General features: G+C 41.3%; 1 protein-coding gene across 2 annotated transcripts; it reads right to left on the bottom strand.

The window, feature by feature from the left end:
* Positions 1-2,060: 2,060 nt before the first annotated feature.
* On the bottom strand, positions 2,061-12,465 carry cnot4a (CCR4-NOT transcription complex, subunit 4a). 2 transcript variants are annotated; one of them, XM_026175435.2, is made up of 13 exons: positions 12,225-12,465; positions 10,193-10,415; positions 9,794-9,991; positions 9,424-9,510; positions 9,196-9,297; positions 8,838-8,963; positions 8,627-8,751; positions 8,331-8,537; positions 8,156-8,213; positions 7,769-8,024; positions 6,916-7,413; positions 6,447-6,680; positions 2,061-4,542 (listed from the first exon to the last, which is right to left on the bottom strand). In XM_026175435.2, the coding sequence occupies exons 2-13, from the start codon at positions 10,364-10,366 to the stop codon at positions 4,214-4,216; spliced, it is 2,394 nt and encodes a 797-aa protein (XP_026031220.1). In that variant the 5' UTR covers positions 10,367-10,415; positions 12,225-12,465; the 3' UTR covers positions 2,061-4,213. The 2 variants fall into 2 exon arrangements, with proteins under 2 accessions (XP_026031220.1, XP_026031221.1); XM_026175436.2 differs by having other exon boundaries at positions 10,193-10,390; positions 12,225-12,452.
* Between the last annotated feature and the right edge of the window lie 523 nt (positions 12,466-12,988).

Here is a 12,988-nt window from a genome sequence, read left to right as displayed (position 1 = left end):
GTGTTAGTATTTCATACTTTTGTATTTTGTGTATATCTTTAAGTTTAAAGTTCTAATTTAGTAAGGGTCAATAATTTGTCAATGTCATACTTCACAGTGACTGCAGCTACTGTGCCCTCTGCACACATCCTCATATACTGTAGCTGCAGTCCTCAAGGAAAGCGAGGCTTCAGCAGTTTAACAGACTGAACCCCTGCAGAGGACAGCTCTGTGGAAGAGTGAAAAATCAGGGCTTTTTCTGCTTCATCCAGAGATAACACCTGAGCAGAGTTTCATGTGTGTTTTTTTTTTTTTTACTTCAGTGCAAAATGAGTTGGTTTTGTAGAAAAACAGACAAAAGAAGCCTGGAATTTAAAGTCTCATAAGCATAAACGTTCTTTTATGATCCAATATGATCTGCTTTGACCCAGGTGTTTTGCGATGTGCTGCAAAAATCGATACCTCTCTACGAATTACCTCTAACCTTTACACCTTAGTCATCCACCATCCTCTTTAGCCTTATGATGAACGTAATTATGCAGCTTCATCAAAGCAAGCAAATCAATAAACTAATCCACAAGTCCATCGTGCCTTCTTCAGTGCCGATCTTTTTCCACTTGAGCAGAAACGGCGCCAAACGCCAGAGTTATTTTCCATAGCTGGAGAAAACAGATTTCTAAAGACGTCAGTCATGCATCATCGCTACGATCCCTCCATTATGTTTCATCAGTCTGCACGAGTGTTTGTTGGCCCGGGAACACTCACAGCGGAGCCCCCCCAACCCACCCCCTCCATCTGTGTTGCTGCTGACTCATTGTCACAACCCCTGAATCTGCTGCCTGCCTGCATTATTTACACTCACCTTCCTCTGTTGGTGCCTCCTCAGCACCTGCAGCCTAAAACTAGAGGCGGGGCAGCTCCAAGCATCCCGGGGTGTTCATTTTAGCCACATGTCCACTTAGCACCAGCCGACTCATCGATTAATCGAATGAAAGAAACAAAGACGTCATTGGCCATTTGAACAACTGAATAATTCTTTCCTTCGATTGATCGGCGAATACACCGAGTGTGTTTTGTTTATTGAAACTTTATCTGGAGATCATAGACAAATACGCCAAGAAAAAACAGTTTCAAGTGCTGCTTGTTCTGATTCTTCAGTGTGATTTGCTTCTGCTTTAGTTTTCATTATTATGATGCTTATTTCTGGATATTAAGGATTTAATATTTTCACATCATTATTTTTATTTATTATTAAAGCATTCTCATACCTACTATTGCATTTGAATCTGGACAGTCTTCATAAACAACTTGAAAATGATATTGTGATATTGATATGATATTGTTGAACTTGAAATGTTATTGTACATGCTACAGAAGGATAGTGAGCTTGAAAGACTTTAAACTATGACAGTTATAAGTAATTTTAACACCTTAAACTGCCAAATAAAAACGTTTACTTCTGGTTCTAATTGGGACCTTCAGATCATGTATGTGTAATTAATCTCCCATAGAAACAATATTCAGAGTTAAACAGCATATTGGAGGCATCAGATTCAGTTAACTGACTGCAGAAATAGTGGAGACACTGTAAAGAGTAATAACTGTGCTCCTCCCCGTGTCTGTCAGAAGTCCTGCAGGACAAAAAAAAAAAAAAGAAGAGACCTCGCTGCAGCAGGTATCTACTGCTGCATTGGCTGGGGAGAGTGCAGAGCTGCAAACTAAAGGACAGTGATACGCACACATGCTCTGCTCCTGGCAGCAATGCTGCAATGAAAAGATGTTGCATTCAAAGAAATCTGACCAAGGATCATGCCCATCAGTACTCTGCCTATATCCAATCACTGAAAACGCTTAGTGGTGAAAATGCGGTGTATTTGAAAAACTGTAGTCTGTGTCGTTCTGTGTCACCTTGTGTGCTCAGCTGAAGTTTGACTGCAGAGCTTCCTAGCTGACAAAAAGTGATCTGCCCCCTAGTGGAAGGATTTGGAATAATAGAGGAGCAACTTAAAAGTGAGCTTCCTGGGATTTGTATTTTCTGCAGAAAGGCAGTGATGAGAAGACAACAGCAGACAAACACCAGCTCAGAGTTTTTAGTTTTATTTAAGGTTCATTTTTCCAGACCTGCAGAGGACAGTTCACTTCCTTTAAGCGCCTCAAATTTGTCGTCTTGTTTATTTTTTCCTTGCAACATCATGTTAAAACCCATTGTATGACTGTGTTGGTTTCTCCTGGATGACTTTGTTCATTTTGTGAATACTGTTAAATAGAGAACAGCAGGGGGGGAGGATGGGGATCAGAGAGACAGAGCAAGATTGAGAGAGAAGAGAGCGGTAGAGAGAGCGAACACAGATCAGAATTAAGACTTCAAAAAGAAAAAAAGGTGGTGGTCAGAGAGGTTGATTTCAAATCCTAAAGGCTCCTTAAATCACTACTACAGTACTTGGTATTGTCTTGCGGCACCTTCCTTTGTGACACATGATCAGATACAGTTGTCAAAGTCATGTACAATATTGCATATTTTTCAGCAGTCCTGATGCTCTCCTTCCTATCGCTCAAGCTTCTCTCTCACTCTCTCTCATCTGTCCATTTTAAGGCCTCGTTTAAGCCCTCGTGGGTCAAACAAAGGGACCTGTTAACCCCTTTATTACCCTCGTTAGTATTCGACATATCCTCATCCATCTAGTCATTGTCCTTACTAAGTGGTGGCTGTCCATGTTAGGGCTAGCTATTGTAGGTACCACACAGTGGCACTGTGAGTCTAACCCTAGTGCTCAGGATGTGTGCCACGATCTCCCAAAGCCCTGGCTCCCTGCGGTTAGGCGATGCTCTATCCTCTGATACAGAGGTTCAGCAAAATTTTCCCTCCAGCAGGACGGGGCCAATGGGAGTTCCCCTCGACTAAAGAGAATGTGAGCCAAGTGGCCTCTCAAAGCAGGCCATTTGTGTCCTTACCTAACAGGGAGCCCATGCATAGCCTGTGCCCTCAACTTCCCCGTCTCATCTGCATTTTGACCTTTACTAACCAATTCTTAGCTTCTTTTTTTGTTTTTGAGGTTTCGTTTTATTTATTCATTTTTGAACCCACTCAACAAAAAGCTAAGACCAACCCCTCTTCTCTCCAGCCCCCTTCAGACATGCGCTTCTTTTTGTTAATCTTACACATCAGCTAAACGTCTAGATGGTCACTTTTTCTGTATTTCAATCACCGTCTTGTACGGCTGGACCTGACGGCATTTACAAATCAATTTGAAGTTTGATTGCAAACAGGCATATTGGTGGATAGGCACGCACACGATGATGATTCACTAGGAGGCGGCTCTAAACAGCAATTACATGTACACAATGATAATTTATCTAATCGACTCCTTTTCTCATTCACAATGTGATTACTACAATCTTCTTTGATGTGATTTGCCTATTTCCAAAGACAGATTTGTCTCGATGCCTGTGTGTAAGAAGCAGGGTACGGTAGGAGAAGCAAAGCAGCAAGTCTTTTCTTTTTTTTGTCTCCCTTCCCTTATTTATCTGAATAAACATAAATATAAAGGTGACTCAAGACAGAATGACAACTCCCTTTGAACGAGGTGATGTCACGAATCCCATGTCTGAAAAGGGCTTCCCTCTATCATCTCTCCTTATTCTCGACACAACTGTAAGAATTAACCGTTTCACAGACTCCTGTTAAACTGGGGAGGATGAGGGTCTTTGGGGCAAAGCTTCAAAGAGCAGATTCACAGCTTGGTTCATTCCTCGAAAACTAATCAAGACTTCAACTTTCAAAAACACAAATGCTGTTCATGCTTAATTATTAGTTACTTTTAAAATAAAAAGACCTCACATCAGCTAATTTGTTTATTTGCCAGTTTGTGGAGTTAACTCTCATGTCACCACTGGGTGCTCGATCCTATATTGATTCTTGTGCTCTCCGTTAACAGTAAGCTACATAATGAATCCCATGTTACACCCAGAACTAGGTCTAAGGAGTGGTGAATGCAGCAGACAAAAAGGTACTGATAACTTGTGTGCCACAAACAAAACAAAATAAAATGCCTTCAGAGTGGACAAAAAGGAAGGATGAAGAGAAAAAAGATGAAAGCATGTTTGTTACTTTGTTAATTTTTCATACTCTGCAGATTGGTGTGTATTGCATTGGGAGGGGGAGGGGGGAGGGTACAAGATGAGTGGGTATAAAGTGGTAGTGGGGCAATGGATGGGTGTCTGCTGTAGTCTATGTTCAGTGGCGGTCCACAGCAGCACTCTGTAGCAGCTCTGTGGAGGGCTGTCCTGGGGGTCTGAAGGCGGTCTGGAAGCCTGGGGGAGGGGAGTGGAACTGACTGGCGGGATTGGCTGTGGGAGGGGGAAGGTAGGGAGCCCAGCCGGCGGCGGCTCTGTGGTGAAGAGGGATGTGGGCATCGAGGAGGCTGCTGTGGAGGGGCTGGGGAGTGGGCATCGCTGAGCTGGCAGGGCCGTCCATCTCTGTGAGCGCCTGCAGGGATTTAAGCCAGTGTGGTGGGTTATCGTCCTGGAGGCAGTCTAAACTGTTGCCGGCTGAGGCTGGGATGCCTGCGGGGAGTTATGGAGAGGGAGGACAAGAGATGAGTGATGGCAAAAAAAACACCACAACACAAATCTGACATAAAGACAATGATTTTTGTGATCAGCTGCTTTGTTGAAACATTTAGAGTAGTGCTGTCATTGGTGACTTTACTCATCATTTCTATTCGATATAACAATATATTGCTTATATGACACATCAAAATGGAAAAGTTATGCAACTTCATTTGAAAGGCTTTTCTTAATCATGTAGTTAAGACACTAAATCAGTTTAAAAAACACTTTAAAATGTTTTTTGTCTTTTCTGTTATCAGTCATAATAGCTGGCACACATTTACGCTTTATGCTAAAAAAATGAAACTCTTCATACTTTCTTCATTTTGTCATCCAAAGCTGTAAAAATTTCAGAACTCCAGGGTTAGTCTTGTGTGAGCTTGTCGCTCGCGCTCCTCCCTCTGCTCAAAAATGTCATAAATGACCACATTGTGCCAGTTGTTTTTACCCACTTCTATGATAGTTAAAAAAGGAGGAAGCATTTTGATGCCTGTAAAATATTTATGGTGCTCTTTCCTTGCTATTATTCTGCTAAATACGCTGATGGAATTTCCCAGGATATGTTTGACATTCAAATCAGACGTCATACCAAACTACTCATCCTCACTACCAGACCAGATGGAAAATGACTGCTTACAATTATGACTTGGCGAAAGATAATAACTTGATTTCCATTACCACAAAAGACAAAACAAAAAAAGAATCTAATAACTCATCCATGATTTGTATATACCCAGTTTTAAACTTGCTTAACCCTTTAGAGCCGATCGGAGCGGGAACGCTCTGTTATGCGTAACTATTTTTAAATCCCAGTAGCACTGCAACCACGTAAGCTAGCGCAAAAATTTTTTTTGCATATGAAACCGGAGGAGTTGTACTTACATCTGATGCCATCAGCTTGTCCTAGGTCACGGTTTCCTTCCACATATAGCTTTGCAAAAACTGCATAAAAAGCGCTTGCAGGAACAAAAACATAATATTCCAGAAACACGCTTTACCGATCTGATCAGCTGTCCATAACACTTCCTACGTTGGAATAGACGTCAGCGCGAACTTTTGCATTTCCGCCATTACCTGGCCGAAACCGGAAGTGACGTCATTTTCGCGGAAATGTAGTCTTTTTTGCGATCAGGGCCTCAGGGCCTATACTGCTCTTTTTAAAAGTTATCTTTGACTTTATGACTTTCTGTGTCGTTTCTGGGATGCTTAGGACTCATATTGCACTGCTGGAAATAGTTTATTTTGATGCATATGCTGCTTTTTTGCAAATTTGCAGTATAATATTTATTTTCGTTTTTCCTGCAGTGTATAAAAATTGGTGTATTTCAAAAATAAAACTATGAAGACACTCAAAATAAATTTCCTGTGGTGGAAAACTATTTTGTGCAACTTTTTTGTATTTACAGTTTTGAGGGATAAGCCTCATAAATTTCTCTAACTACAAATATATGTTAAAAAATCAAAAACGATTTTCAATTTTTTTGTAGTTTATTGCACTTTTTTGCAATTTATGTAATTACTATGCACTTAATGAATACATATTATTAAAATCTGGGCTATAATGGTTGTATTGATGTATAGCAACTTGAAATGCTCCCAAAAATGGCTCCACAGCATGTAAAAATATAATATAAGCTCTGGCGGACTTGGTTCTATGGTAGGTCTTAAAGGGTTAAACGTGTCAGCCTTTATCATGTTAAATATTAAATATCAAGTAATTTCACTAATAGTGCTGATGTTTTTACAGACCAATCTTTTAGGACTAAACAATAATTTCAAACAAACAAAAGCCCAAACCAGTTATTTTGGATTTTTGCTTCATAAAAGATGTGAAATGTTGCTGTGAACTAATTGCCAACCTGTAATAATAGCGGGGTCCATCCAACTGCCTGTGCCGTCCCAGCTCAGGCTGTGCGACATGCCTGCAGGTCCAGCTGGCCCACCAATGTGGTTAACACTGTTGGAGGATGAGGAGGAGGAAGAGGACGAGGAATTTGGGAGGCCCCCAAAGTTGATATTAATGTTGGGCAGAAGAGCCCTGAGACCATCCTGCCACTCTTTCACATTTAAGCCGTCTATAGAGCTGCTGTTTTCTACAAGAGAGAAGTAAACAGACATGTCAGCTCCTCAGGTGTTTTTGTGTTTAAGTACAAAACTGCATCTGCCAGCAAAAAAAAAATCAATACATGCTAATCAAAACAAGTATCATAATGCCATGCCGCGGCACACATGTGCTGTGAAATTAAATAGCTTGTTGATTGTCTGTTTTAACATGCACTACTGCAATGTGACACAGAAAGGTGCCAAAGTGACCCACGGGTCTGGTACCTGAGATGGGGATCCCTCCCAGCCCTGTGTTGTGCTGAGGCGGCAGATTCAGGTCCAGAAAATTACTGTGTGAGGCAGCACTGGCTGAATGGTTCAAGTGTGTGAGGTTATTCCGTGTGGGCACGCCCAACCAGGGGTGTCTGGCAGCTGGCTGCTGCTGACTGGCCTGGCTGTTGTGAGTGCTGGGGAAACTGAAGGAGCTGTAGATGGTTCTGTGGTGCTGTGGGACACGTGGGAGGCCACTGGGGAAGTGATGGGAAGCGCTGGGGTTAGGGTTGGAGGGTGGCAGGCTGGGTCCATGGTTGCTCCCCTGGGTGAGGGGCCCTGGGGATGAAGGGCTCTGATCCTGTACTGACAACTCCTTCTCTATCAGGTCGGCCAAAGCCTTGCGAGTCACATCGAAAGGATCAAAGCCCAGGTCGTCATCCTGCTGTTTGCTGGATGAGCCAAAGCCAAAGGCCGCCTGCCAGTCTGTGGAGGACGACACTGGTATTGTGTCTGAAGGGAGAGAAAACACAGAGGTTATAGGAGACACAAAACTTCGACTACCTGATAAACTTAGATGATAAAGATTACACCAGCAATAGTTTTGAAATTTCCTTACATGCAAATTAAACAAACTTCCCCTTTTTATTATAGTCTTATACGTTTGAGCTTGAATAGGTATTAGATACATTAAAATTTAAGTGCAACTTGTGCCTAAGCATTTTCTGCTTATCATTTACATTACTGGCATTAGTTATATTGGCTCAATGTTTAGAAAACGGAACATTTTTCAACAGAAAATTTAGAATACAGCAGATAGAAGTAATCTAAATGTTTGACAGCTAGATTAAACATGGTGTTATTCTACCTGATGTGAAGAGGCTCTGTGGTTCAGGGGTCATAGGCCAGTCGGAACTGCCGCGAGGGGAGCTGGGGAAGGGTGGCAGACCAGCAGGGAGGGGGTTTGGATGTCTGAAGTTACTGTTGTCTGAAAAGAGTGACTGGGACTCAGCTGCAGCACCCTCAAAGGGCGAACGGGCTGTGATGTCTGACATGCTGATGGGCACTACCAGGCTGGGCTTAGTTAAACCCGGGGGAGGGGAGGGCGAGTCACTTGTGGGTATCTTTATTAAAAAAGAAAAAAAAAAACCAAGAAAGAAGAAAATGTTTGTGAAGTTGTCCTTATTACTGCTGATTCATACTCAGATTTATATTCAAACAAAAGAACCACAGAGGTTGGTTAATGCTATATTACCTGTTGTAAAGTCTCGCCATTTACCATGCCGATAGACTCTGGAGGTTTGTCACTGGGACTGCAGGTAGAAAATTTATATATAGACAGAAAAAAAAAAAAGGTCATTGCAAAATAAATACACAATTGCTTTATTCAATAACATGCAAGTCCTTTTCCGGAGGAAAAATCCATGTACCTGTTACTGTCACAGTTAGAGGAAAAGGGGGACAAGGCAGTACGCTGGCCTGGACCTAGCTCTGTTTCTAGCCCATCTGAAGTAATAGCTTCTTGGTCTAGATAGTCTAGCAGTGGAGGGGACTTGCGGTCTTCTGAAAGCCCGTTGGACAGTTTGTTATGCCCTGACAGCGTCGGCCACCCATCTTTACCATTGCTACTGTTGGTTCTGTTACAAAGCAGGACAGAAATTAGCCTCCGCTGCACTGTGAGTAAATAATAAAAATACAACAAATCTAAATATTAATAAAAACCAACCTCTGTGTGGAGTTGGATTTACTCTTTGACTTTTCTGTTCCACAAGCTGGAGGTTGTAGAAAGCTAGGGTTAATTTTATAGAGGTCTTGGAGGAGTTTTTGCTCATACTCTTGATGTTTTCCTGCCTGAAGAAACAACATAACATGGGTCAAAAAGGTGCTTTAAACCACAACTGACTCTCATTGTGGGAAGAGGAAAAAAAAAAGTGTACCTGCATCTCCTCTTTAGTAAAGCTAGCTGCTTCATCCCCCAACTCATGTAGGTACATACAATCAGGTTTGGGACACTGCATACTTTTGAGGAAGTAACTGCAGTATTTTGTTGTGCCTAAAGAAGCCTGCAAAAGAAAGAAATAGAAGAAGAAGAAAATTTTACATAGAAATTCATACTAATTCTTTTCAAAGAATTCTTTATCTTCTCTGTGTAATCTACATTGTTTACAATGACGTTTGTGTTAAATAGCTAGAAGCAGAAAAGAAAATGAAGAATAAAATGACTAATTTTTGTGCACTTTAAAAGACTACTAAAATCACTAAAAATTAACAAAGATTTTTGGGTCAACTTCTCACCTTGAGTGTTCTGCCATCAACAACCACATTGTTCACACACTGTATTGCTCTTAGAGCATCTTCAGAGCGGATGTAAGTAACATAAGCGCTGGCACTAGGCCCCTAAAAAACAAAACAGGTAAATAAACATGCCATTGATGCGGTTGCATACTTTTATGAGCTCACTGTAGCTATGAAAGAGGATTTTCATTATTAAATTGCCGTTTTAACCTAATCCACCCTCCTCACCTGTGAACCTGCGTAAGATGTGCTATTGTTGATGACCACTTTATGGATTTTCCCAAACCTCCCAAAATACTCCGGCCGTTTTAGGACCTGTGGGTAAAACACAGCAACACTTGTGACAAAGTGCTGGAGATACTGAGCTCTTTCAAACTGAATATTCAACAGAATCACGAATCACGAGGAAGCTGCAGGTAAAAACATTTAAATATACATAAAGATCATTCTCCAACAAAGTACATTTAAACTTCACTGCATCTGTCAAGCCCAAATCTACAGTGACACAGCCACTTCCTTAGCTGCATCAAACTGAATACCATAAGTTTCAACGCTCCTGTCACAGGTAGCTGAAGTGTAATGTCAGCATTACACTCACCTCTGGGTCAGCGAGTCGCTGCGAGAGCCCCACCACAAACACCAGATTTCTCTGGACCACTCTGACACTGGCCAGATGCTTGCGGTTTTCTGTCACCTTTTGCTTCTTCTCATTCTGTTTCTGCTTCTTTTCATTCTTTATCCTTTGGATCTCCTCCTGTGACAGAGGCTTGTACACAGCAGGGTCCTCTGGATAAGGCTACACAAAAACACAAAGAACTGCGTTACAAACAGAAATATCTCCCATTCAAAGGAAAAAAAATTACTAATTTAAGGCATGGTTACACACAAGCTACACCTGTGTAATTCTAATTACATGATGTCTCCTCCAACAAGACTGCTGAGCCAGACAAATCATCCTCCTGTTTAATGAGCTTAATGGCATCTACATCCATTTCACCTTTCTGCATGCGGGGCAGAGGCCGTTCTCATCTGTACGGATGCGGTGCCAACAGAAGCGGCAGATCTGGTAGCCACAGGTGCAGGGGAAGAAGTTGACGTCATCAATCTCCAGCGGCTCCATGCACAGTGGGCACTCCATGGGGTCGTCCTTCATTTCAGGGCTGTGGGACATCCTATGGCGCAGCAAGGCTGAGTACTGAAGCGGATCACAGAGCACAGGGCTACCAAAACATAAATGAAGAGTATAAGAGCTCCACTCAGAGCTGACTAAATATAGCAAGCAATATATTTACAATTTATTTAGAATGACTGAACTTGTTGTCAGTGCAGATGCTTAACAGCAGAAAGGTATAGCAGTTTCAATTGAACTTCCAACGTGACAATATATCAGTGAACACGCCAAAATACTTTTAATTGCATTTTTAAATGCAATTTTTTGAATGCCAAAACAGTTACTTAAGATCACCCAGCATTTTAAAACAACGTTTTTTAATCAAATGACAGCACAAAGTAGAGAAGCACCACTATAATAGCTAAACATCAGTATCAGCCTAGTTGATTACCTGGAGATTTTTAAAACAATCTGGTCAAGATTTTTTGCTTCTTTTGTAAAAAAAAGAAAGAAAAAAAGACAAAAAAGGGGGGGAGGTATAAATGAAAACAACAACACACCCACCCCTATCGGCATCAGCTATAGGCCAAACTGTTATTTCAAACATTGTATCAGCTCAGGATTTCAGTGCTTCCCGAGTAATACAGCTGAAAATCATTGTGCTACACACAGAGCTGTAATATTTAAGTGATACATCAAAGATTAAGAAAAAGGTGTCAACAATTGACACATTTGTGTCTCAATACTATTTCAAACGGTCCTAAATTAATATATCCGACCGTTTTCGTTAGTCCTCAATAACAGTTAAATATATCTGAGTGTGCTACATCGCGCAAAGAGAAACACTCATCGGTAACACCTCTACAGATGACCACGAAAAGGCTTGAATAATAACGGGTCATTCTGGCCTCCACAGATGGAAGATTTGTTGCATTCTGTTGAGGTCTTTTCATTGGGCGGCACTGGTTTTTCTAGCTAGGTCTAAAATAAGCCAAATGGGTGTACGTACCAACCCAATCCTTAAAAAAACAGAACTAATGGTCGCAAAGTGATAATGCGGATGTTGTGGTATCTTTCTTGGGCTGACACGTCATGGTCGACGTTAAAGACAAATACAATAAAATAGGTTTATTTAGGAATGAATCGCCTGTTGTTGGCATTTAAACACCAGCCTGTTTTCTACGTGACAACACCGCTGCCAGCAGACGAGCCCATCGAGAGCGCGATAAAAACCTAAAAGACTATAGACATCCAATGCCGGGCAGCATTTTCGCAAATAACCCTACACGTACACGGCTATCGCCGTTTAGCATTTTCACTCGCAGACATCCCCACTAAAGTCGTGAACAAATCGTGTTGGCCAAGCTGGTAACTTTAGCTGCTTAGTCTCCTGGATCGTACGTTATGACAGATGTTATTTGACTAACCACGGGCTAAGCTAACATTAGCCGCGAACTGGCAAAAGACGCCGGTCTGATTGAGACCAAGTATTCCGTGACAACTGCGATGTTAATCACAAATATAATGCATGTGGACATGAGACGTTCCCCAATATTGACGTTCGTAGTTTAAAAAAAACGTATGACATAACGTTATGGTGCCCCCCTATATAAAAAGTGACAGCTTGCTTAAGCTAACCCGTAGTTAGCAGGCTACATTATCAGAGTGTACGAGGGTTTGGAGTTGAGCTGACGACGAGGCCTTACATAAGCTAACACTGAACAGGGAACAAGTTGTTGGCACTATAAACAACTGTCATTGCTCAAACGACATTAAGATTAGCTGGGCAGAAATTCATGAAGAGTGAGAAAACTTTACAGTCAGTCAGTAAAATCGCAACAGACATAATTGCCCTTCATTTATTGAGGCAGAATGGAAGCTGGCTAGCTCAGCTAGCAGCTTGGTTAGCGTTACTTACCCTGTCCGTATTTAGCTTAGGATTCCTCTCCAAGGGAGTCACACTAAATTGGGCGGGGACTGCGAGCCAATGTATCTGAAATGTCAAAATATCTATAGAGGGTTACGTAAGATACCAGTAGTTGTGTTGTTCTGTTGTAATTAAAAGGCTATAAAGATGTTTTGCCCCTTTCTTTTCTTGGTATTGTGGAGACAATTTACGCTCAAACCACCATCTTAGCTAGCATTATAGTTGGGAGGAGGGAGTGGGGCAAGTATTCAGTGCCACTGAGTCTGCGCAGATGGGCTGATGCTTTCAGGGAGATGTAGTTTTTACATTTTCCCATCGTTCCATTACGTTCAAGAGGAATGTAGTTCCCACTGCAACGCACTTACGAAGAAATTTTGTTCGCCATTATTTTCTAAATTCAAAATGCATATATTTTAAATCAGCCGTCATTACTATGTTAGTTATATTCAACTTTTTACATATCATTCCTTTGCACTACATTTAGATTTTGTGTTATTTTTCGCCATTATTTTATTTTCTACACTATTTTATCTTTAGCTCCTTATGTGTACTTTTCATCTATCTATCTATCTATCTGTCTTCTTTTGCACTGAGATAATTGACACTCAATTTCGTTGTTCAATTTTTGTTTCACTCCTACAATGTCATTAAAGATTCTGATTCTGATTATTTAAGCTTTTTTTTTTTTAACAGATTTTATTCAATATATAGTTGCGGTGACACAAAAATATAAAGGAATATCTTACCCATCCAAT

The sequence above is a fragment of the Astatotilapia calliptera genome, chromosome 7 (genome assembly GCF_964374335.1).
Source record: "Astatotilapia calliptera chromosome 7, fAstCal68.1, whole genome shotgun sequence".
Taxonomy (NCBI): Eukaryota; Metazoa; Chordata; class Actinopteri; order Cichliformes; family Cichlidae; genus Astatotilapia; species Astatotilapia calliptera.
Note: the sequence above shows the minus strand (reverse complement) of the source record. Positions and strands in the feature narration are given on the sequence as shown.

Bases quoted from the DNA above. Each gene is read 5' to 3' on its own strand.
- cnot4a (XM_026175435.2), bottom strand. From the start codon at position 10,366: ATGTCCCACAGCCCTGAAATGAAGGACGACCCCATGGAGTGCCCACTG. The intron at 9,298-9,423 runs GTGAGGAGGGTG...TTTGTTTTTTAG, and splicing joins CATCTTACGCAGGTTCACAG to GGGCCTAGTGCCAGCGCTTA. The intron at 7,414-7,768 runs GTAGAATAACAC...CTCTCCCTTCAG, and splicing joins ACAGAGCCTCTTCACATCAG to ACACAATACCAGTGTCGTCC.